The following is a 21,834-nucleotide window of genomic DNA, read 5'->3' as shown; positions in this document are numbered from 1 at the left end:
GCGAGATACAGAGCTGTGCAGACAATAATGCTTCCTTCTGGTTTAAAGGGAACTGTGCCTGTATTCACACACTCAACCACACATTACCAGGAAGAAACAACAGAAATTATCACTCAGTGCCTCAGGCACCAGTGTGCAGCATCGTCGAAGCAAGTACCCAGTCACTATAAAAGCAAAAACCCTAGATATGATTTCCGACACCCCACCCCACCCCCCCAAATAAAAGCCAGGCATGGTGGTGCGCACACTCTGAAGGCTGAGGCAGGAGGATTGGCGGAGCACTGCCTGAACCACACACGCAAAAAAAAAAAAAAAAAAAAAAAAAAAAAAAAAAGCTGGAGGATACGTATGTCAATGAGCTGGCCCAGGTGCAGGAAAAGAACGCTCACTTCACAAATGAACATCACGGAGATGGTTTGAGAGGACCCAAGTATTCCCAGCACCCGCATGGAGGTTCATTCCCTAACTCCAGTTCCAAGATATACATGATGCACAGATCTACACATAATTAAAAAAAAAAAAAAAGTCACGAGAAGGAAGTGAAGGAAGCGTTTCCAGATGACTCAAGACTTAAGCAGAGGCTGCAGAGAGGAACAGAGTGTATCTAAGGAGCGCACATATTCGGAGGAGCAGCCGGGCCCCCCAAACCGGGCGGCGGCCGCGCAGACGCGCAGGTTTCTCGGTTCCGCCTCCGCCAATCTGGACCCTCCTCGCGTTCCGTTCGTGCGTGCGAGCCGGCGACGAGCTGGCTGGGCCGCGGAGGGCGGATGGCGGACTCGCAGGCGTTCTGCGTGGCCGAGGAGCGCAGCGGCCACTGCGCCGTGGTGGACGGACACTTCCTCTACGTGTGGGGGGGCTACGTGGTAAGGGGAAGGGGCGGGCACGCCGGGGCGGCGCGGGATCGGCGGCTGGGGGACGACGGCCGGCGACGCGGCTCCCCCGCAGGCTTCCAGGCGGCTCGCCTGCGCTGGCACCCCACTCGCCACGGGCCGCCCGTGGTCGCTCCGGCTCCACCCAACCGGGGTCCCAGGGTGCGTGACTTCTCCAGCCCCCGGGGCGCAGGACTGGAGAGATCCCCAGGACGCAGTGCCTTGTTATAATACTGTGTATCTATTGCCACGGCGCGACTCAATACCGAAGTCACCAAGCAGTTAAATGTAGCAGCTCTTTTTAGTGGCATTTCTTTGCTAATTAAGTCCTTCTGGAGTCTCAAAATAGATTCGTTTTCGCAACACCACACCACAGACAGAGTTTTGTGCTTGAAAATTCGTATTACCATGGCGGTTGGAATGTGTGTTTGTTTTGCTTCTATGATCGTAGGGTGATAGCAAGGATTATCGAGTTGGAAAAATAATTCAGGTATCCACGTCAACCCCGTTCGTTCACAGATTAGAAAATAAGCCCCGCGGAAGCCCTACTGTAAATAGAAGATGCATCTTCCGACTTCTCTATACCTTTATATGACAGACCTGTAACACGAGTGAATCACAACGAAATAAAGTGCATACTGTGTGTGCTAAGAATTCTCAGGTCCAAGTGGGTTTTTGTTGTTGTTTTGTGTGTTTATTCCTAATTTAGTGCAGTATCAGAAAAAAAATAAGAAATTAGTTTGTGAGTGCCCAATATATCTGCCTCTAGGAACTCTCAATCAATAGGATTATAGATTACAATCTAATCTGTAAAGTGAACCTGTATGGTAAACAAGTCTCCATTTTATTTTAATATTTTTAGATTTATTTTACTAATGTACATGAGTGTTTTGCCTGTATGTATGTCTGAGTCTTGTGTATGCTTGCAACCCATGTAGGTCAGCAGAGGCCTGCAGCCCATGTAGGTCATGATCCCTGGAACTGGCATTACAAACTGTTACAAACCACTATGTGGGTGCTGGGAATCAAATCCAGGTCCTCTGCAAGAGCTGCCGGTGCTCTTGACCACTGAGCCATCTCTTCTGCCCGAAGTCTCCATTTTATAAAGAAAGGCATTGACCCTTTGATGGCCATGTGACACCAGGGGCTGCTTCCTAGAGCTATGTTTTATTAATTAATTTAATTAATTGAGACAGGATCTCACACTGCAACTCACACAAGCTGGCCTGGAACTTCTTGTGTAGCCCAGGATGGCCACAGAGTCAAGGCTAGCTTCCTGTTTTTTGCCTCCCAGTTGTTCAAACTTACAGGCATGAGTGACCACAACTAGCTGCTCTCCCATTTGTTTTTGGAGTGTTTTTTTTGTTTTGTTTTGTTTTGTTTTGTTCTTTTTCTGTGGATTTGTCAATTTGTTTGTTTTGTTTTGAAACAGGTCTCAAGTACCACAGGTTGACCTTGAACTCCTGATCCTTCAGCTTCCACCTCCCAAGTGTTGGGGTTATTAGTGTTCTTCTCCTGGCCTGGTTTTGAATTTGTTTTTTTGTGAAAACTAGTTTATACAAAATAATGGCTGTGTGTACATAATACATATACATAATGAGGGCTGTGTGTACATAAAGTTTTTTTTTTTTAATGTTTCTAAGCTCTACCATTAGGAGATACAGACTTACTAAACTTTTTCTGCTGTGTTTATATCCGGTTGTGTTGACAATGGTTAAGTTTAAGTGGAAAAAAATCAAAATAATAATCTTGCCAGCCAGGTTTTGTAGCAGCATGTCTGTAACACCTGAAGTTGGAGGCAGAAGCAGAAGCAGGAGCTGGAGGACCTTCTCGGTTACATTGTGAGTTTAGGGATAGCCTGGACTATATGATATGAGACCTTGTCTCAATAATAATAATAATCTATTATCTTTGTTTACTCCATAAATGAAGTAAATCCGTGCAGAATTCCTTGGGAATAAGGGAAATGTCTGAATGTTTTAAATCTTATTTCACCCTTGAAAGTTGTATTCAGTGAGAGTCCAGTTCACCAGGGGGCAGCTAAAGAATATTCCAAAGGGCAAAGGCACTAAAAACACAAACCTGAAAAATACAACACAGATTTACATCCTGGGTCTATTCACTTTTAAATCGCAGGGATCAGCAGCAGTCCAGTAACATCTCAGGTATAAGTGGTATAAGGGGGAAAAAAGAATAGGAAGGAAAAAAGATAGCGTGCCTTGTCTCCACAAAATGCAAGATCCTGTAGAAGGGCCTTTTGAGCAGCAGATGGCTGAATGGTCCTGGAAGCTGGAGGGATTCTAGCAGCCGGTGCTTAGAAATGTGGTTGGTGTTGTCTATTTTATATTCCAATCCATTTCCCTCATTAATGCAAACAGTGCATGTGTGGAAGTTGCCAGACCTGTGTCCTAGAGACTGAAGTACTTGCTTGAGCCAGTTTTAAAGAGCTCTAGTTCTCTGTCCTCTGTGCCTTCCCCAGTTTATGGGCATCCATCCCGGGTGACAGTGCAGCTGGCAGGACCATGAGATGTGAGCGTTTTCCAGGTTTGGAAGGAAGAATCATTGTATGCTTGTAGATGGTACTCATTCCTCTCAGGCCCACATTCGGACAGCTCTGCTTCTCTAACAGGAATGATAAGGATGAATTTTTCTATGAACTAGAAGAAAACTTGATCTATAAATATGATAATCTAGCCTATTATGTGTGGAAGATCAGTTCAGGAAATGTTTGAAAAGGATGAAGGGAAGAGGGCTTTAGTACCAGACACAGGTGTGACGTTATCGGTGGTTCTGATCTAACATATGGCACCAAGGCTAGGAGAGAGACCGAAGAAACAGCCAAGCATGAGACTGTTTTTGTTTTTAAAAGTAGCAGTTTGAAGCCTGGTGGTGGCGGTGCATGCCTTTAATCCTAGCACTGGGGAGGCAGAGACAAGCGGATCTCTGTGAGTTCAAGGCCAGCCTGGTCTACAGAGTGAGATCCAGGATAGGCTCCAAAGCAATAACAGAGAAATGCTGTCTCAAAAAAACAAAAAAAAAAAAACCAACCAAACAAACAAAAAAAGGTAGCATTTTGAATCTGTGGACAACCAATAATACAATAAGTGCTTCTTCTAAGATAGTTGGAGGAAAATTATATCAGAGGTTTAGGACTGACAATTAAACATAGGAAAACTGAACTCTGTGGGAAAGAAAGAGGGCTATTTTAAAATCTTGGGTTGAGAAAAGAGAATCTGAGTTGGAAAACTATATAAAGAAAAAATTAGCTGATCAAACTTTTTTTTTAAATGGCTTTTTATAAAAAGCACCACAAGGTGAGAAACCTAATGACAAATGAGGAAATACTTGTAACATGTGTGATAGACCCAAGTTCTACAAAAAAACAAGAACAGCTGATAAGCAAGTTTCAAAGATTTGGAGGGCTCAGGAGGTAGTCCTTGCCTATGCACACGAATCCTTGGGTTGGATTGAACAGCTGGCCGTGGTTCACACTTATAATCCAGCCCCGAGGAGATGGCGGTGGAAGGAGCAGATATTCAGGTCACCTTTGGCTACATAAGGAGTTAAAAGCCAGTCTGGGCCAGAGACTCTGTCAAAGAAAAAAAAAATTTAAGTAGAAATAAAATAGGAGTAAAAACATAAAAATCCAGGACGTAGTATAGAGGAGCATGGCACTGGCACTACAATTTCAGAAGTTTGTGATCCTGGCATGAGAGGTGGGTGGTACAGCTGCATCTCAGTGTTTGTCAGTCTGCAGACTTTTCTGTGGTGTGGCCTCTCTGCAAGACCAGATGCTAGTCTCCAGTCTCCCTGATGACCCATGAACTACTTAGTAGTTATTTCTTCAATGTTTATGAGGTGTTTGAGACAGGGTCTCTCTATCGCCCTGGCCGTCCTAGAACTCATTATGTAGACCAGAATGGCCTCGAACTCCCTGAGATCCACCTGCCTCTGCCTTCCCAGTGTACCACTATGCCCAGCTAAGTTTTATGGATTTTATTTACACCAAGGAACAGATAAAATATTACTCAGAGATAAAAACACACTCACCTGCCAGATCAAGAAACAGGGCAAGGGAGATGGCTCAGCAGGTCAGGGTGCTTGATCTAAACTTGGTGACCTAAGTTTGCTCCCTGGAACCCACATGGTAGAAGGAGATAGTTGGCTCCCACAGGTTGTCTTCTGACCTCCACATATGTGGGAGGGTGGGTTAGGTGCATGCCCCCCCTCCCCCGCCCCAAAACCCAAATAAATATAAAGACAAATTTTTAGAATTATCATTGTCACTTTCAAAGTTTCTTGTTTATCTTTCTTTGTTGACCACACTGCTTCCCTCACCTCCACTCCCACAGATTATCACTACCTTTGTTTTTTGTGTGTGGGGTACTCTGCAGTACAGCATGCTAATATCATGGGCAGTGCCTTAAGATAAACTGCCTCTGAATGGGAGATTCTTTCCCAGCACTTTCAGTAGGACAACGTATAAAACTTAGAATGTGGCAAATGAAGACCATTCAGACTGGATGCGGGAGGGGAGAGCCTGCAGTCAGTCTTGCTTTATGTTTTGTATATGTGTGAGTGTCTGTGTGTGGGTGTGTGAGAGTGAGTGCAATTGCTCAAGGAGTCCAGAAAAGAACCTTGGATCCTCTGATGCTGGAGTTTCAGGCAGTGGGGAGCTATCCGGTGTGGTGCAGGGACCTGAACTTGGGTCCTCTACAAGAGCATTCATGCTCAATCGCTGAGTCATCCCTCCAACCCATGTGGTGTTTCTTTTTGCTTTTCCTTTTTTTTTTTTTTTTTTAAATTCCTGTGGCCTTGCTCCTCTGGTGGCTAAGGGAGTTTTCCATTTCCTTTGAACATCAATAAGCCTTGAAGCTCTTGCAGACGAATTTGATGCTATGTGAAACCTGCCACTTTGTCAGCACTGTTAGGCTTCAGAGTTCACTATTCCATTAGAAGTGTTGATGCCATTCTTTAGTTTTTGTTACAAATCTTATGGGGGATACTTCTGAGTGTTCAAGTCTTTGTTCTATTATTGTTCCTGTTATTTTTTTATTACTTAATTACTTTTTTCTTTTGAATTAGGATCTTTTTATTTTATTTTATTTTTCCAGACAGGTTTTCTCTGTGTAGCTCTAGCTGTCCTGGACCGGCTCTGTAGACCAGGCTGGCCTTGAACTCACAGTGATCTATCTATCTGAGTGTTGGGATTAAAGGCTTGTGTACCTCCAGCACATTGGTTTTTAAAGTCAGTTTTACTTGTTCTTTTTTAAAATTGATGTGAGCGTGTATGTATATGGTTGCTGTGAGTGGGGGTGCCTAGAGAGGCCAAAAGAGGACATCAGATCCTCTGAGGTGGGAGTATCAAGTAGTTGTGAGCCGCCTAAGTGCCTGACCTGCATGCTGGATTCTGAACCATAGTCCAGTGGAAGTTCTCTTAACCACTGAGCTGTCTCTGCGGCCCTTTCTTATGTATGCATTGCTAATCATCCAGAGTACACTTGTATGGCTAGTCCCCTTATTTGTTTGTTTGTTTGTTTGTTTTGGATTTTCAAGACAGGGTTTCTCTGGTCCTAGCTGACTCTCTATAGATCAGGTTGGCCTCAAACTCAGAGATCCGCCTTGGGCCTGCCTCCACTGGTATTACACTTAGAGATCAAGCTGCTTGTGGCCATCATCTTCAGTGCCTGTGCTAAAAACTTCATCAAATTTCACCAGATATTTCTCAAATACATTCAAGCCACGATCCATTCATTTGAAGTGTATCCTGTTTAGTGCTATGCTGTGAATACTCACAGTTACTAATCTATTCCTCTATTGGTGGATTTTTTTTTTTAATTGCTGTAATGAGCAATGCTGCAGTGAGCATTCTTACAACGTCTATTATACATGCACAGGGTGTATACATTTTCTAGGGTGTGCACCGAAGAATAGAATGTTGGGCCACTTGTCAGGCAAATTGAATTGGAGATTTCAGACTGTTGACAAAATATTTGTATTAATTTGCATCTCCACCAGCCTCCTCCTCCTTCCACATCATCAACAACATTTGGTACCATCTGCCCTTAATGTTTCTGCCAGCACAGTGAGGGTGACATGGTATTTCATTGTAGTTTTCCTTTTCATTGCTCAGATTAATGATGTTTGGTGTGTGTGTGTGTGTGTGTGTGTGTGTGTGTGTGTGTGTGTGTGTGTGTTATGAGTGTAGGGCCATGTGTACTGTGGTGCATGTGTGGAGGTCAAAGGGCAACTTTCTGGAATTGGTTCTCTCCTTCCACCTTGGTTTTGAGGGAGGGTCCCTTTGTTTCTGCCATGCTGCCTGCTGCTGCAGATTCCAGGCTAGCTGTGGGGCAGCTCTCCTGGCACCACCTTCATGTCTGGGGTGTTGAAGCCAGGCTGCCAGGCTTGTGTGGTAAGTGCTTTTACCCACACAACCATCTGTGTTTTCATAACTTCATGGTCCATTTGTGTTTTCCCTTTTGTGAAAATTCTGGTCTGTGTACTTCTGTTGGTTGCGATTTTGTTTTATTTTTTAAGATTTACATGCATTCTTTTAGTACATAGTTATAGGAATTGAAAATGATGGGCCAGTGAGGTGGTTTAGCAGGTAAGAGCATTGACTGCCAAACCTGATGAGCTGAGATTGATCCCTGGGACCCACATTGTGGAAAGAAAGAACCAACTCTCACATGCCTTTTGATCTCCACGTGTATGCTTGAACGTGTGCACTCACACACACACACACTAAATGTAAAAGAAAAGAAATGCCGGCTCACATTGGATAGATTGCTCAATGATTAGGAACACTGACTGCTCTCGGGGACTGGGGTTCATTTCCCAGTGCCCACAAGGTTGCTCACAATCTTCTGTAATCCCAGGCCCAAGGGATCCAACACCTCCTGATTTCCTCAGTCACGTGTTATAAAAACATACATGGGGGGGTGGGTAGGGGAGGACGGGTGGGAGAAGGGAAATGGGATTGTCATGTAAAACAATCCTGTTCCTAATTCAAATAAAAAAGTTGGAAAAAAAAAAACAAAGACAAGATATATTTACTAACCATAATTTTAGTAACAAGCAAGTATAATATTTACAAATATTTTCTATTTTGTACCAGAATCCATGTGAAAGAATAACATAAGCTATTAAAAAAGAAGGAAAAAAAGAGAGACATGCATGCAAAAAACAAAACAAAACAAAACAAAAAAACAGCACACACTTAAAAATAAATACAATTTGGGGCCAGGGAGATGGCTCAGTGGTTAAGAGCACTGGCTGTTCTTACAGAAGACCCAGGTTCAATTCCTAGCATCCATATGACAGCTTACAACTGTCTGTAACTGCAGTTCCAGGGGATCCAACACCCTCCATACAGACATATATGCAGTCAAAAACACCAATGCACATGAAATAAAAATAAATAAAAGTTAAAAAATACAATTTGGCTGGTCGTTGGTGGCGCATGCCTTTAATCCCAGCACTCGGGAGGCAGAGGCAGGTGGATTTCTGTGAGTTTGAGGCCAGCCTGGTCTCCAGAGCGAGTGCCAGGATAGTCTCCAAAGCTACACAGAGAAACCCTGTCTCAAAAAACCCCCCCAAAAAAAAATTGAAAAGAAAAAAAAAATGTCATTTCAGTTTGGAGTTTGTTTTCACCCAGTGAGGTATTAGTCAAATAGATTTTTTTAATTACTGGGCAAAAGTGAAGGTGCAGTCAATTTTTTTGGAATTAATCTGCTTAGCTATCCAGTATGAATTCCATTTGCCTTTTACATATGAGGACATTTTCCAAAGTTCTGGAAAATTAACTATAACAAGTAGATGTGACCTGCTGTTGTTGGTGGTCAGTTGTAGGCCTGTCTGACAAAGTGAAGCCTTATATCAAACAAACGAACAAAAACAAGTAATTTTTTAAGGTGTTAAAGAGATCTGAGATAACAGCTTTTCAACCTGCTGGGAAAATAATCACAAAAGTTTCCCATGTGTCTCCAGGACAGGGATCTTGAGTAAAACAGCCTCTGGAGACAGTGATGCCGAGGACACAGTAGGCACTCATAGGGTCCCCCAGCCTGTAAATAACAACATGGAGACATTATTAATTTTGAAATCTTTGTCATTAGCTTAGGCTTGTCTTTTTTTTTTTTTTTTTTTTTTTTGAGACAGGGTTTCTCTGTGGCTTTGGAGGCTGTCCTGGAACTAGCTCTTGTAGACCAGGCTGGTCTCGAACTCACAGAGATCCACCTGCCTCTGCCTCCCGAGTGCTGGGATTAAAGGCGTGCCCCACCACTGTCCGGCACTTAGGCTTGTCTTATAGCTTAAATTAACTTGTTTTTTTTTTAAATTTTTTAGTTAAATTAACTTGCTTTTATTAATGTGCCATCTACGTGGCTTGGTTATCTCTACTTTGTCCCATATATCCAACCTCTTTAGTGTCTCTCTTTGGAGTCTCTATACTGCCCATTCTGCTTCCTCTGTGTCTGGCTGATGACTCTGCCTTTCTTCTTCCCAGAGTCCTCTCTGTCCTCTGAAGCCCCACCTAACCTCTCCCTGCAGATCTGTTGGCCATTCAGCTCTTCACCAATCACAGCAATACATCTTCACACAGTCTACAAATATCCCACAGCACCCTCAAAATGTGTTCAGTGGGTTAAGGTACCTGGGGCAGTGTGCCTAGTTATACCTTCAAACAACAACAACAACAACAACAACAACAACAACAACAAAACCCTTCTTTCCCTAACTCTCTTCACCTGAAGCACTGTCTTCTATAATGTGTGACCTGCGATGCTCTGCTGTGTCTGAGTTTTTCTGTGTGTAAGTTTAGCTACCTTGAGCCTTTTTCTTGAGACTCATATATTTCTCGTTTTATTCTGAACATTATTGTTGCTGTTGTTTTTCAAAACAGACTTTCTCTGTGTAGCCTTGGCTGTCCTGTAACTCACTCTAGACCAGGCTGGCCTCGAACTCACAGAGCTTGGCCTGCCTCTGCCTCTGGAGTGCTGGGATTAAAGGCGTGCACCACCATCTCCGGGCTATTCTAAATATTTATTTTAGCCTTTCTCACCCCAAAGAACTATTTATTACTGTATAATTGAAACACATAATGAAAAATAGTAATTTTGTGCATTCTTTATTTTCAGTCTATTGAAGACAATGAGGTCTACTTGCCGAATGATGAAATTTGGACCTATGATATTGATAGTGGACTGTGGTAAGTAATTCTAAATTGCAAAATGTCGAGTCTTGTAACTCAGAGAGGCGTTTTTAGACTACAGGGAATTCAAGAGCATACTTTTGATGAGTGTCTCTGTCCTCTCCCTTTAGTTCATTCTCTGCCTGGGTCCCTACTCCCTCTCCTTCCGCATTCCTTGTCCCTCCCCATTCCTTTCAAAGCCATCACTGTCACTCAGCTGTGACCCGTGGGAAACTTTTGTGACTATCCCCCCCACCCCCAGCAGGATGAAAAGTATTATGGGTCTTTTTATACTTTTTTGTTTATTTATTCATTGTTTTCTTTGGGGGGTAGTTAGGTCTCACTTTGTAACCCAGACAGGCCCCAAACTCTCACCTTCCGGGCTCAGTCTCCCCAGCAGTGGGATTACAGGTGTGTTCGACAGCACCTGGCTACAATTACATTTTACTTATAGTTGGCCAGGGGAAAAATAACTCAGGAAGTTTACAGGGAGCCTCTGCCGTCTGGAAAGCTAAGAGATTCTCTGTGGTCCTTGTTGCAGGAAAATGCACCTGATGGAAGGAGAGCTCCCCACCTCCATGTCAGGAAGCTGTGGGGCTTGCATCAATGGCAGGCTGTATGTTTTTGGAGGATATGATGACAAAGGATACAGCAACCGAGTAATCCTCTCTTTTAATTCAAGAGTGCAGCCACATGTAATCCCTAATGTGTCATCCATGTCACACATTTGCAAATATTTTAAAAAGAAGATAACTAGAGTACATCCTAAGTTTATAGTCATTAGGCTTTAAAGAGATGGAGAATGCAGCAGCCATATTCTTCTTTCTCTGTTTCCCTACTTCAGTTAGCTGCAGTCTTGTTTGTTACCCACAGGCCAGAGAAGAGGGGGGAAAGACTGTTGCAGTATACTGTTTTACATATCCTTTGCTCCTGGAATCCTGTCTTGTTTTCATCTATTCTAGAAATTAAATTTTCTAATGGATATTTATTGGAGATAAAAGTCAGGTTAGTTTTTGGATGGCAGGCTCCTTCCCCCATGCAGATTTAGTTTTCAGATGCCTTGACTCCTAACACTACTGTCATCTTTTAAAAGCTTTACTTTGTCAATTTACGGACAAGAGATGGAACTTATATCTGGGAAAAAATCACCAAGTTTGATGGACAGCCACCCACACCACGGGACAAACTCTCCTGCTGGGTGTATAAGGACAGGTAAGGTAGCAGCTGAACTTTAATGTCCATACATTAGGAGATAGCCTTGGGCCACACTTAAGGAAGCATCATGTTTTCCAGTAATTATAGACTTGTTTTGATGTAGTGGCAACAGCAGTCCTAAAACTGATAAGAACTGTGTTATAAAAGTGAACATGGAAGAAACGATATTTGGATTTTTCACCTTGAATAATTTATTTAAGTTGTGTTTCTAGATCATTAGCACATTGACATGATTAAAAACTGAAGCTATATTGAAAAGTATGCCATGGAAGTCCAGCTTCCTCTGTCTACCTTGTCCACTTGTCTTCCCCTTTGCCCCCAACACAAAGAGTCTGGAAGTCTGTATTTCTTTTGTTCTTGGGTGTGGCTGCTACTGGAATCTTCTAAAGCTCTAAAGCCTGTTCAAGCACAGCCTCTGGTGGTTTGACTGTTTGAAACTCCTCAGATGATTCCAAGGTACAGCAACTCTGCTCAGATCCAGGGACTTCCAATGGTGAAAACTTAAATTCTCTCCAAGGGATTTGCTCACCCATCCCCTCAAATTTCAGTTCTTTCCCTTCAGTTCTTCTGATTCAAGCCAGAGTTTCACACAAGCTAGGCAAGCACTCCACTGCTAATTACCACACAAGCCCCTAGACCAGGGAGCTTGTGGTCATCAGCTTTTGATGACCAATTCTGAGCCTTCCCTAAAGACTACCAACAGTCAGGACTTATGTTCAAAACCCCTGAGGCTGGCTTTCTTCTGACTCTAATTTGCCATCCCAGTCCAAGCATGACAGTTGGCAGCTTGGTGGTTTTTCTTTATGAGTCTCCATGTATGTTGTTTCCTCTCTCTCTCCTGCCATTGCTGGAGGTGTGAGGATGCCTGTGGGTCTCTTCTCTCCTTCTATGGGTTCATCACCTGCTGGAGTTACTTCTTCTAAATCTGATTGTTCCCTCAGTTCTTTGATTTAAAAAAAAACTATAATTGTGTAGTTTATTTGGCCTTTTTAGGTGGTTAAGGTAAGAGAAAAGAATCTATTTCAAATTCCTTTTTTAAAAACTAATTTTTGGAGCTGGGTGTGCTGGCACACTTAAATCCCAGCACTTGGAAGGCAGAGGCAGACAGATATCTGTGAGTTCGAGGCTAGTCTGGTCTACAAAGGAGATCCAGGACAGCCATGGCTGTTACATGGAGAAACTGTCTCAAAAAACCAAAATAAATAAATACATAAATAAAAATGATTTATTACTTATTTTATGGTCATTGGTGTTTTGCCTGAATGAGGGTATTGAATCCCCTGGAGCAGACAGACGTGAGCTGCCATGTGGGTGGTGGGAACTGAACCCTGGTCCTCTAGAAGAGCAGCCAGTTCTCTTAACCACTGAGCCATCTCTTCAGCCCCTCAACTTCCTTTTGTGGTTGTGGTTTTTGAGGCAGGACCTCACTCTGGAGTTAGCCTGGAATTCATTATGTAGCTCAAACTCACTTGGGAACACATGAGAATCCTCCTGTCTCAGCTTCCCAAGTACTAGAATTGTAGACATGAGCAATGGTGCCCAGTCAGTTCAACTATCTCTGAACAGACTCTAAGCAAGACTTCTAAAGTGTATCCTTTTGCATTTGATTTTCAGATTAATATATTTTGGTGGTTATGGGTACAGGAGGCACAGTGAACTTCAAGACTGTTTTGATGTCCATGATGCATCTTGGGTAAGGAAGTAATCATGCTTTAATTTTTTCTCTTTAATTTAGCATCACTGTAAGTCTTAGGTATAATGAATTAAGTTGTTCTCTCTCTGTTTTTGTTTGTTGAGACAGAGTTTCTCTGTTTAGCTTTGGAGCCTATCCTGGAATTTGCTCTGTGAACCAGGCTGATTTCAAACTCACAGAGATCCGCCTGTCTCTGCTTGTTTTTTTTTTTTTGTTTGTTTTTTTTTTTTTTTTAGCAGTGTTTCTCTTTCTAGCACTGGTTATCTGGTTATCCTGGAACTCATTCTATAGACCAGATTGCCCTCAAACTCAGAGATCCCCCTGCCTCTGCCTCCTGAGTTCTGGGATTGAAGATACCACCCTGCCTGGAAAACTTCAGTCTTTTTAACCTTTATTTTTATATTGTGTGCATAGATGTTCTGTCTTCATGTAGGTCTGACACGATGTATGTGCGGTGCTGGCAGAGGCCAGAAATGGGTATTGGATCCCATGGGACTAGAGTTACAAATAGTTGTGAGCTGCCATGTCAGAACTGGGAATTGAACCTGGGTCCTCTGGAAGAGCAGTCAGTGCTCTTAAGTGTTGAACAGTTTTTCCAGCCCACCCCCCACTTCCCAATAATACCTTTTGAATACAAGAAGCAATAGCCATCTAAAGCTTATTGTAGCAGAAATAAGGTTTGAAATAGGTTCCAAAATAGAATATTCATTCTGTCTCATGCAACTGAATAAGTGGAAACTCCCTGAGTGAGGGATTGGGGAGGTAATGGAGCTGGGCCTCACTGGGCATGGGCTTGAGGGGCAGCTGTGAGGTGTGGTGTGTGCCCGTCACTTCCACAGTCACTATGTAGCCGAGCTATGCTGGTGTGTTGGCTACAAATCTCCGAACTATTTGCTTCTGTTTTAGGAAGAGCAGATATTCTGGGGGTGGCACAATGATGTCCATGTGTTTGACACAAAGACAAGGACTTGGTCTCAACCAGAAATTAAAGTAAGTGCTACTGAGTTACACAGAAACCTCTGGAGCCGAAGCTGGTCCTCTAACTCCAGCCCTTGCTCATTCTTACTGGCTTTCCCTCTCTTAATAAATGCTTTTCTGTTTTTTTTTTTGAGGGGGGGTTCTTTTACATTCATTGATGTATAAAAAAATCTCTTCTTCCCAAGTTACTTGATGTTAGTAATTGGTTTTGTAATTGCATATAAAACAATCTCCCTCTCTTCTTCCCTTCTCTGTCTTTGGTGTTTTGAAAGGGTCTCACTATGTAGACTACACTGGTCTCGAACTTGCAATCTTCTTACCACCCCCATGGTAGGATTAAAGGTGTGGCCACTACACCCAGCCAAAGAAGCTCCCTTAAAAACTACTAACAATTACTTTTTTGTTGTTGTTTTTTTCAAGACAGGGTCTCTCTGTGTAGTCCTGGCTGTTCTGGAATTCACTCTGTACACCAGGCTGGCCTCAAACTCACAGAGATCCACTTGCCTCTGCCTCCTAAGTGCTGGGATTACAGTGTTTGCCACCACTACCCAGCTGGGAATCAACTTTTTAAAATGGTTTTCTCTTAATTTAACAGTTACAGAGGTAAATGCTAATTCTTTATACCAGCTGGATTTACCCAAGTGAGCCTGGAACATCAGATGAGCTTCATTCAAGATAAAGCATAGAGAAGTGTTTTTTGTTGTTTGTTTGTTTGTTTGTTTTTTTATTCTAAGAGTTTTAGGAAGAAGAAAAATAAAAACAAAACAAAACAACTTCTAAAATCCAACATGTCTAGAAAATGATAAAGGGCTTCTTTGTTTTGACTTAAACCATCAGTGAAGCTGTTTTGTGAATTTGAGGACTTTGGGGACCACAAATAAATTCTTAGTCTCTGAGATGTAATATTAGATCTTTGGTGTGGGTTAAGGGGAGAAGAGAGGAAAGATTGTTTTTTTTTTTTTTAATTTGGTTTTTAAAATCTTTATATTTCAAGCTAAATTTCTATGAACTTTCATTTTGTTAGGGTGGTGGGCATTTAAGGGCAGAGGATGCATTTTATTCTTGAAGAAGCTATTTGTAGTTCTGACTGAGCACAGGATGTGGCTGGTACAGCTGCCTCAAGTCTGCCTCTGTTCTGATCTCTGCTTGCAGGGTGGAGTTCCGCCACAGCCACGAGCCGCGCATTCATGTGCAGTTCTGGGAAATAAGGGGTATATCTTTGGCGGACGCGTTTTGGTCAGTGTTTTCAATGGAAATGATATTTTCATGTGTGATGTTTATAAAGACTTGTCCTCTGATTTTGTGGAGCATCCAACAGTCAAATAACCTAGAGATTAAGCTGCACCTAGTACTAATTTGTATTTATCTTCTGTTTCCCAAAGATAAGAGACCCTGCACGCACTGTAGTAGGTGATTTTTAATCCTACTTTAATGAGGACCCTTCACTTGAGTGCAGGGTCAGGAATGCTTAAAGTCTTATCACCTAAGCTCTGTTAGTTTAAACCCATCTCTTCCATGTGCCTCTAGGGCATGTTATTCTGGGAGCTCCATGTTAATTTTCCTAGTGTTAAGAATTGATTCCCAATATTTTAGCTTCCAGTGCTAAGTAGAATAGAACAATTTGTGCTTAATCTGAACATGTTTGAAAACTAACATTTTATTCCATAAAAGAGTTGAAACACTGTCCAATTATCATGCTTTTATTTTAGCAAACTAGGATGAATGACTTACACTATCTAAACTTAGATACCTGGACTTGGTCTGGAAGGTAAGTCTGAAGTCTCTCTCCCTTCTTCCCTTCCTCCCTTCCTCCCTCCCTCCCTTCCCTCCTTTTGAGATAGAATTTCACCAAGTAGCCAGACTAGCCTGGAACTCTGGGTTGTCCTGCCTCAGCCTCCCAGGTAAAAGGGTAACAGGTACCACAGTCAACTAAATAGAGTTTATACAAATTATATAAACATAAAAATAGTAAGAGTTGAAAAGAATCATGTGATTCTTGGCTTTATAAGAGTTATTCTTTGGGGACTGGTCACTAGAAGAGATGGAGTGGCTGAATGAAGTCGATTCATACACCTAGACACTGAGATGGATAAAAGTCAGATTTTGTTTGTGGCAACAGAATATATTTAGGTATTAATTTGGACATTCTTGTAATACAATGAATCAAGGATACACATTATTATAAAGTATAAATACTATTAAAAATAAAACCATGGGCCAGTTGGTGGTAATGCATGCCTTTAATCCTAGCACTTGAAAGGCAGAGGCAGGTAGATCTCTGTGAGTTGGAGGCTACCCTGGTCTACAGAGTGAGTTCTAGGATAACTAGAGCCACATAGAGAGACCCTGCCTAGAAAAACCATAAATAAATAAATAAATAAATAAATAAAATCACAAGGACTAGGGAAACAGCTCAACCAGGAAGTGCTTGCCTAGCAAACACGAGGACCCAGCTCAGGTCCCCAGAACCCATATAAAAAGGCATGGTGGTGTGAGCTTCTAGTCACAGACCTAGGAAGGGAGAGAGAGGTGGATTCTTAGGAATAACTGGCCAATCAGCCTAGTTGAGCCCGCAAGTTCCAGGCAGGTGAGAGACCCTGTCTTAAACAAACAAACAAACAAACCCAAAGTAGACAGCTCCTAAGGTACAGCCCCTGTTGCTGACCTTTGCTATACATACATACATACATATATACATACATACATACATACATACATACATACATACATACATACATACACAAATAAAACCATGAATAGACAGATCTGGAGGTATACCATGTAATCTTGATTGTAAACTCAATAGGCTGAAGTAGGAAGACAGTGAGTTTGGAGTTAGCTTTGGCTACATGGCAAATTTGAGACCTGCTTGGGGTACATAGCAAGATCCTGTCTTTAAAACAACCAAAACCCCCAAATAAAAAATGAAGCTATAAAAGTGAGGGGAGAAAAAAATAGCTAGTTATTCTTAAAATGTTGGCAATAAGGATTATGTAAACTGAACTTGGTAAGTGAAAAAGACTGACTCATAAAACCAGCAAAAGATTAAACATTTCTCTACAAAAATGTATACAAAATGCTAAAAGGCATATTGGAAAATGTAAGCCAGAAGTAAACTGAAAGAAATAGTTGTATCTCTTTTTTTAAAAAGAGAAAGATGAAGTCAAATGTTCCCAATAAGTCAGAGGGGAAAAAAAAAAAGATAGTCTAAACTGGGTGGTGGTGCACTCCTTTAATCCCAGCACTCGGGAAGCAGAGGCAGGTGGATCTCTGTGAGTTCCAGGCCAGCCTGGTTTACAAAGCAACACAGAGAAACCTGGTCTTGAAAAATCAAAGAAAAAAAGAGAGAGAGAGAGAGAGACAATGTAGTAGGAAAGTGATACGAAATAGATCACAAAAGGGAGGGGTGACCAGAGGCCACCTGTGCCACGATGTGACAGCACACTTGATAGAAGTATGGCCTGCACAGTTTCTTTCCTGATAGGCAGTATGTTTAAAATAGACAAGGGAGCCAGGTGTAGTGGCACACACCTTTTCTCTCAACACTCAGGAGGCAGGGGCGGGTAGAGCTCTAGAATTTGAGGCCAGCCTGGTCTATATAGCGAGACTCTGTCACAAAGAACCAAAAAGACTGGAAGTATAATTTTCACTTTGGCTCAGGATTTCTCTAAAGACAATACAGTATATTTATGGGTTTGAATGTGTGCATATGGATTTTAAAAATGCTACTGCGACTTTTTAGTAAGAGATGGCTCAGAGGTTAGGAACATTGCCTGCTCTTTCAGAGGAGCCATGTTTGATTCCCAGCACCCACAAGGCAGCTCACAACTGTCTGTAACTCCAGATCCAGGACACCCTCACACAGACACAAAACACCAATGCACATTAAAAAAAAAGAAAGAAAGAAAGAAAGAAAGAAAGAAAGAAAGAAAGAAAGAAAGAAAGAAATGTGCCTGGTGGTGGTGGCGCCCACCTTTAATCCCAGCACTCATGAGGCAGAGGCAGGTGGATCTCTGGTTTTGAGGCTAGCCTGGTCTACAGAATGAGTTCCAGGAGAACCAGGTATATTTAGAGAAACCCTATGTCCTAAAAATAAAACAAACAACGACCAAAGGAAAAAACCCAACTAAAAACAAAAACAAAACTAGATAAAGCTTGAGCTTGGTCCTCTTATCTACCACACAGATTGTTTCAATCCCAGCACCTGTGCCTAGAGGGCTGCCAGGCTGCCAGTACCAAAAGACATCTCTTTGTGGAGGCATCGTAGAAGACTCTGAGTGACAATAGAGTAGAGCAATGGGTGTTCCCATTTCTGTGTTCTTAATAAGCACATTTACACAGAAGTCCTAAAAGATACATGCTAAATTAATGTTAGTTTCCATTGCTGGGACGAAAGGTTATAGTAGTCTCTTTTAAAAACATACTTTTGTGGTTGTTAAATGATTTATAATCAAAGTATTTATTTTCCTTTGTTTCCTCTCTATCTCTCTTTCCTTCCCTCTTTCTTCTTCCTTCCCTCCATACTTTATTTCCCTTCCCTTCTCATTTCCTCTCTTTTCTTTCCAAGCAAGATCTCTGTATATAGCTCAAGCTGACCTTGAGGGTACTGTGTGGCCCAGGCTAGCCTGGAATGCATGATTTTATTTCAGCCTGTTGGGTGCTGGGATTACAGGTGTGCCCACCACTCCCCAGCTCAGCCTTTTCTTTAAGATCTAAGATGAGTGTGGTGGTGAGTTCGTAGCTCTAATGGGCCAAGGCAGGAGCATTTTGAGCCAGACTGTCTTGGGAGAAAAAAATAAGTCCTGAAATAATTAAAAAAAAAAAACTTTTCATTTTGCCTAATTCAAAGTTGGATTTTAATTTTTCCCTTGCTACAGGATTTCTGTTAATGGAGAAAGCCCCAAACATCGGTCATGGCACACGCTGACAGCAATAGCTGACGATAAGCTTTTCCTATTTGGTGGACTAAGTGCAGATAATATTCCACTGAGTAAGTCCAAAAGCTTAGCATACAGTCATTACCTCCTTTACCCCAAGTCTTGCAGTGTGCACCACCCAGGTGGCAGGCATCTGGGGGAGGGCGTGTCCATGTCCCAGTCCCTACCCGGGGAGTGTGGGAGTCAAGTGAAGTTGTGGCCTGAGGGGTGCGGATGGTTAAAAACTATTTTACACTTCTTCCCATTATGTGTGCGAGAGCATTAATGTATATGCAAGATGTGCCACAGTCGTGTGTGTGCGTGTGTGTGTTTGCCATTACTTGAGTGTGGAAATCAGAGAACAACTTTCAGGAGTCAGTTCTCTCCAGGTGGATCCTGGGAACCACGCTTAAGTCTTGGCTGCAGGTGCATTTATTTGCTGGGCCATCTTGTGGACTCTTAACCAAAAACTTTTTCTATTAGTAGAGACAGTTTTTAAGAAACTTCATTGGCCGGGTGTTGGTGGCGCAGGCCGTTAATCCCAGCACTCGGGAGGCAGAGGCAGGCGGATCTCTGTGAGTTCGAGGCTAGCCTGGTCTCCAGAGCGATTTCCAGGAAACTTCATATACCCTTAAAAGTACTTATACTTCTTTCTGTAGAGGGCCTAGGGAACTTGTGCAAGTATTGACCCTGGGCACCCTCGGGGAGGTGCTTTTGTGATCCCAGTCTTGAATGAGATGGGGATTCCTGGAATTCCCATTCAGGCAGTCTAGCCAGTCAGTGAACTCTGAGGTCAGTGAGAGAGATCCTCAAAAGAGGATGGAGAGCCAACTGGGGACGGTGCCCGCATTGACCTTTTTCTCTAGATCTGCTGGATGGAACCTGAAAGCAGCCTCGTTTTCAAAAGAAGTATCTTGAGCATCAATAGTCTAGCCACCAACTCCACAAGTTCCATGTAGGATTGTTCATTATTCTTAAAGGTCATTATTCCTCAGTTTCTGCGTTGGGTTTTTTGTTTTTGTTTTTGTTTTTGTTTTTGTTTTTTGTTTGTTTTGAGATAGGGTTTCACTTAGCCCAGTCTGGCTTCAAACTCACTATATAGCCAAGCATGACTTAAACTTCTGATCCTCCTGCCTCTGTACCTCCTAACTGTTGAGATTAAAGACATACACCAACATGCTCTGCTGAGATTTTTCATTAAATTTGGAATATAATTTGTATATTTTACTATGGAATAATATTTCTTTAAATTTTATGTGTATGGAAGTTCTGCCTACATGTGTGTAGTGTCCACAGAAGCCAGAAGAGGGCGTTGAATCCCTTGGAAGTATAGTTACAGACGGTTGTGAGTCATCACGTGGGTGCTGGGCATGGAACCCAGGTCCTCTGAAAGAGCAGCTTGTGCTCTTAGCTGCTGAGCCTTCTCTCCAGACCCATACTTGCGAATTTTGATCATTAGTATATGGGACCCTGAATGATCTAACTCTTCCTTCTTTCCTTATAGAGTAAGATGAAGATTTGGTTGCACGGGTACCAAAACATTTAGTTTTAGTGTCCATTCAGCTTAGCAATGTGTACCGAGGGGTTCTCAGGGAGAACGATGCGAGATCTAGGATTTGATTTACCAATTCAACAAGAAGGACAATACAGAGACAAACAGCACATGTGGCAAAATTCTTTTCTTTTTTCCTCTCTCTTCCTCCTTCCTGCTCCTCCCTCCCCTTCCGTCTTTCCTTTTCCTTCTTTTGGGCTGGTGTTGAACCCAGGGCTCATATGTGCTAAGTACAGATTTTACTAAAAGCTACAAACCTTAATAGTTGTTTCTTCTAGGATGTGGGGCACTCTCACTTTGCAGGTGTTTAAAATGTTTATGAAAAATATGCAGACTCATCCAAGACATTGATACAAATGTAACATGATAAACCTGTAAAAAAAAAAAAAACATTAAAATTGTAATCCGAAAGCCTAATCATAATTTCTGAACTGTACTTATATTGCAGGTGATGGCTGGATTCATAATATTATAACAAACTGCTGGAAACAACTTAGACATTTACCTTACACCAGGCCCAGGTAAGCCCAAAGAAAACAGCTGAGAGTTTTTAAAATATGAAGATTTAGGACAGAATGCAGTGTCTATAAGGAAACCATAAGGAACAGAGTTACTTTTCAGATTAGTTTTATGTTAACTGAATAAACTAATTATTATTTTGATTACATTTATTGGAAATGATTTATATAATTTTTATTCATTGTTGTAAAATTGAAAATGTTACTTTTACTAAATATATAATCTAGTCTATAAAGTAATTTAAAACCTTGTATAAGACCAATTTTTAATGTTACTATTTTTAATAAATAGGAATAGCATTAGCTTTAATCATAGTTGTTTTTTAGAAGACATTTAAAGTAATATATTGGGCATATTTGCTTTCAAGTTACTGTAGAGAGAGAAGATTTTTTTCTTTATTAACCATCTCCATGCCTATGATCCCAGCACTTGGGGAGTATGGGCAGGAGGACCAGGCCATCATTGGCTATGTAGTAAGTTTGATGGCAGCCTGGGCTACATGAGACCTCTGAAAATAAACAGCAGTCTTATTAATGTGAATATTTTGAAAAAGAAAATGCTATTTATTCATTGTATATTATAGAAACAATATGCTATTATTAAAGAGAATCAAATAGTACCATAAAAATGTCTCAAATTTAATTGACTAGTGTGATGAAAATGTCCTCATAGGAAATTCAGATACCGCATGCCACAGGGCCATCTGCAGATAGCATGCTGTCTCATGCCGTAGTTCAGAAGTGGCCTTACTCTAGATTGTATATGTTAGCATAAAGTCAACTTACATCTTCCTGTTATTTAACAAATGACAACTGATAGCTTATTTGAGAAAAAGACCTAAATATTCATATGTATGTTGATACGTAAATCTATACTAATAGTGTTTAGAGGCCATCACAACT

At 41.8% G+C, this 21,834-nt stretch overlaps 1 protein-coding gene across 2 annotated transcripts in view; it reads left to right on the top strand.

The window, feature by feature from the left end:
* Positions 1 to 521: 521 nt before the first annotated feature.
* LOC100753687 (kelch domain-containing protein 1) overlaps positions 522 to 21,834 on the top strand; it is a 31,749-nt gene continuing 10,436 nt past the window's right edge. The window contains exons 1-10 of one of the 2 annotated variants that reach the window (XM_027418149.2): positions 522 to 863; positions 10,007 to 10,077; positions 10,601 to 10,718; positions 11,153 to 11,271; positions 12,889 to 12,967; positions 13,874 to 13,957; positions 15,098 to 15,181; positions 15,655 to 15,713; positions 18,823 to 18,935; positions 20,862 to 20,934. In XM_027418149.2, coding sequence (XP_027273950.1) covers positions 768 to 863; positions 10,007 to 10,077; positions 10,601 to 10,718; positions 11,153 to 11,271; positions 12,889 to 12,967; positions 13,874 to 13,957; positions 15,098 to 15,181; positions 15,655 to 15,713; positions 18,823 to 18,935; positions 20,862 to 20,934 — 896 coding nt within the window. In that variant the 5' untranslated portion in view covers positions 522 to 767. The remainder of the gene's footprint in view (positions 864 to 10,006; positions 10,078 to 10,600; positions 10,719 to 11,152; positions 11,272 to 12,888; positions 12,968 to 13,873; positions 13,958 to 15,097; positions 15,182 to 15,654; positions 15,714 to 18,822; positions 18,936 to 20,861; positions 20,935 to 21,834) is intronic. The other variant, XM_027418150.2, reaches the window with a different exon arrangement.

This window comes from Cricetulus griseus, chromosome 5, assembly GCF_003668045.3.
Source record: "Cricetulus griseus strain 17A/GY chromosome 5, alternate assembly CriGri-PICRH-1.0, whole genome shotgun sequence".
Classification (NCBI taxonomy): domain Eukaryota; kingdom Metazoa; phylum Chordata; class Mammalia; order Rodentia; family Cricetidae; genus Cricetulus; species Cricetulus griseus.
Note: the sequence above shows the minus strand (reverse complement) of the source record. Positions and strands in the feature narration are given on the sequence as shown.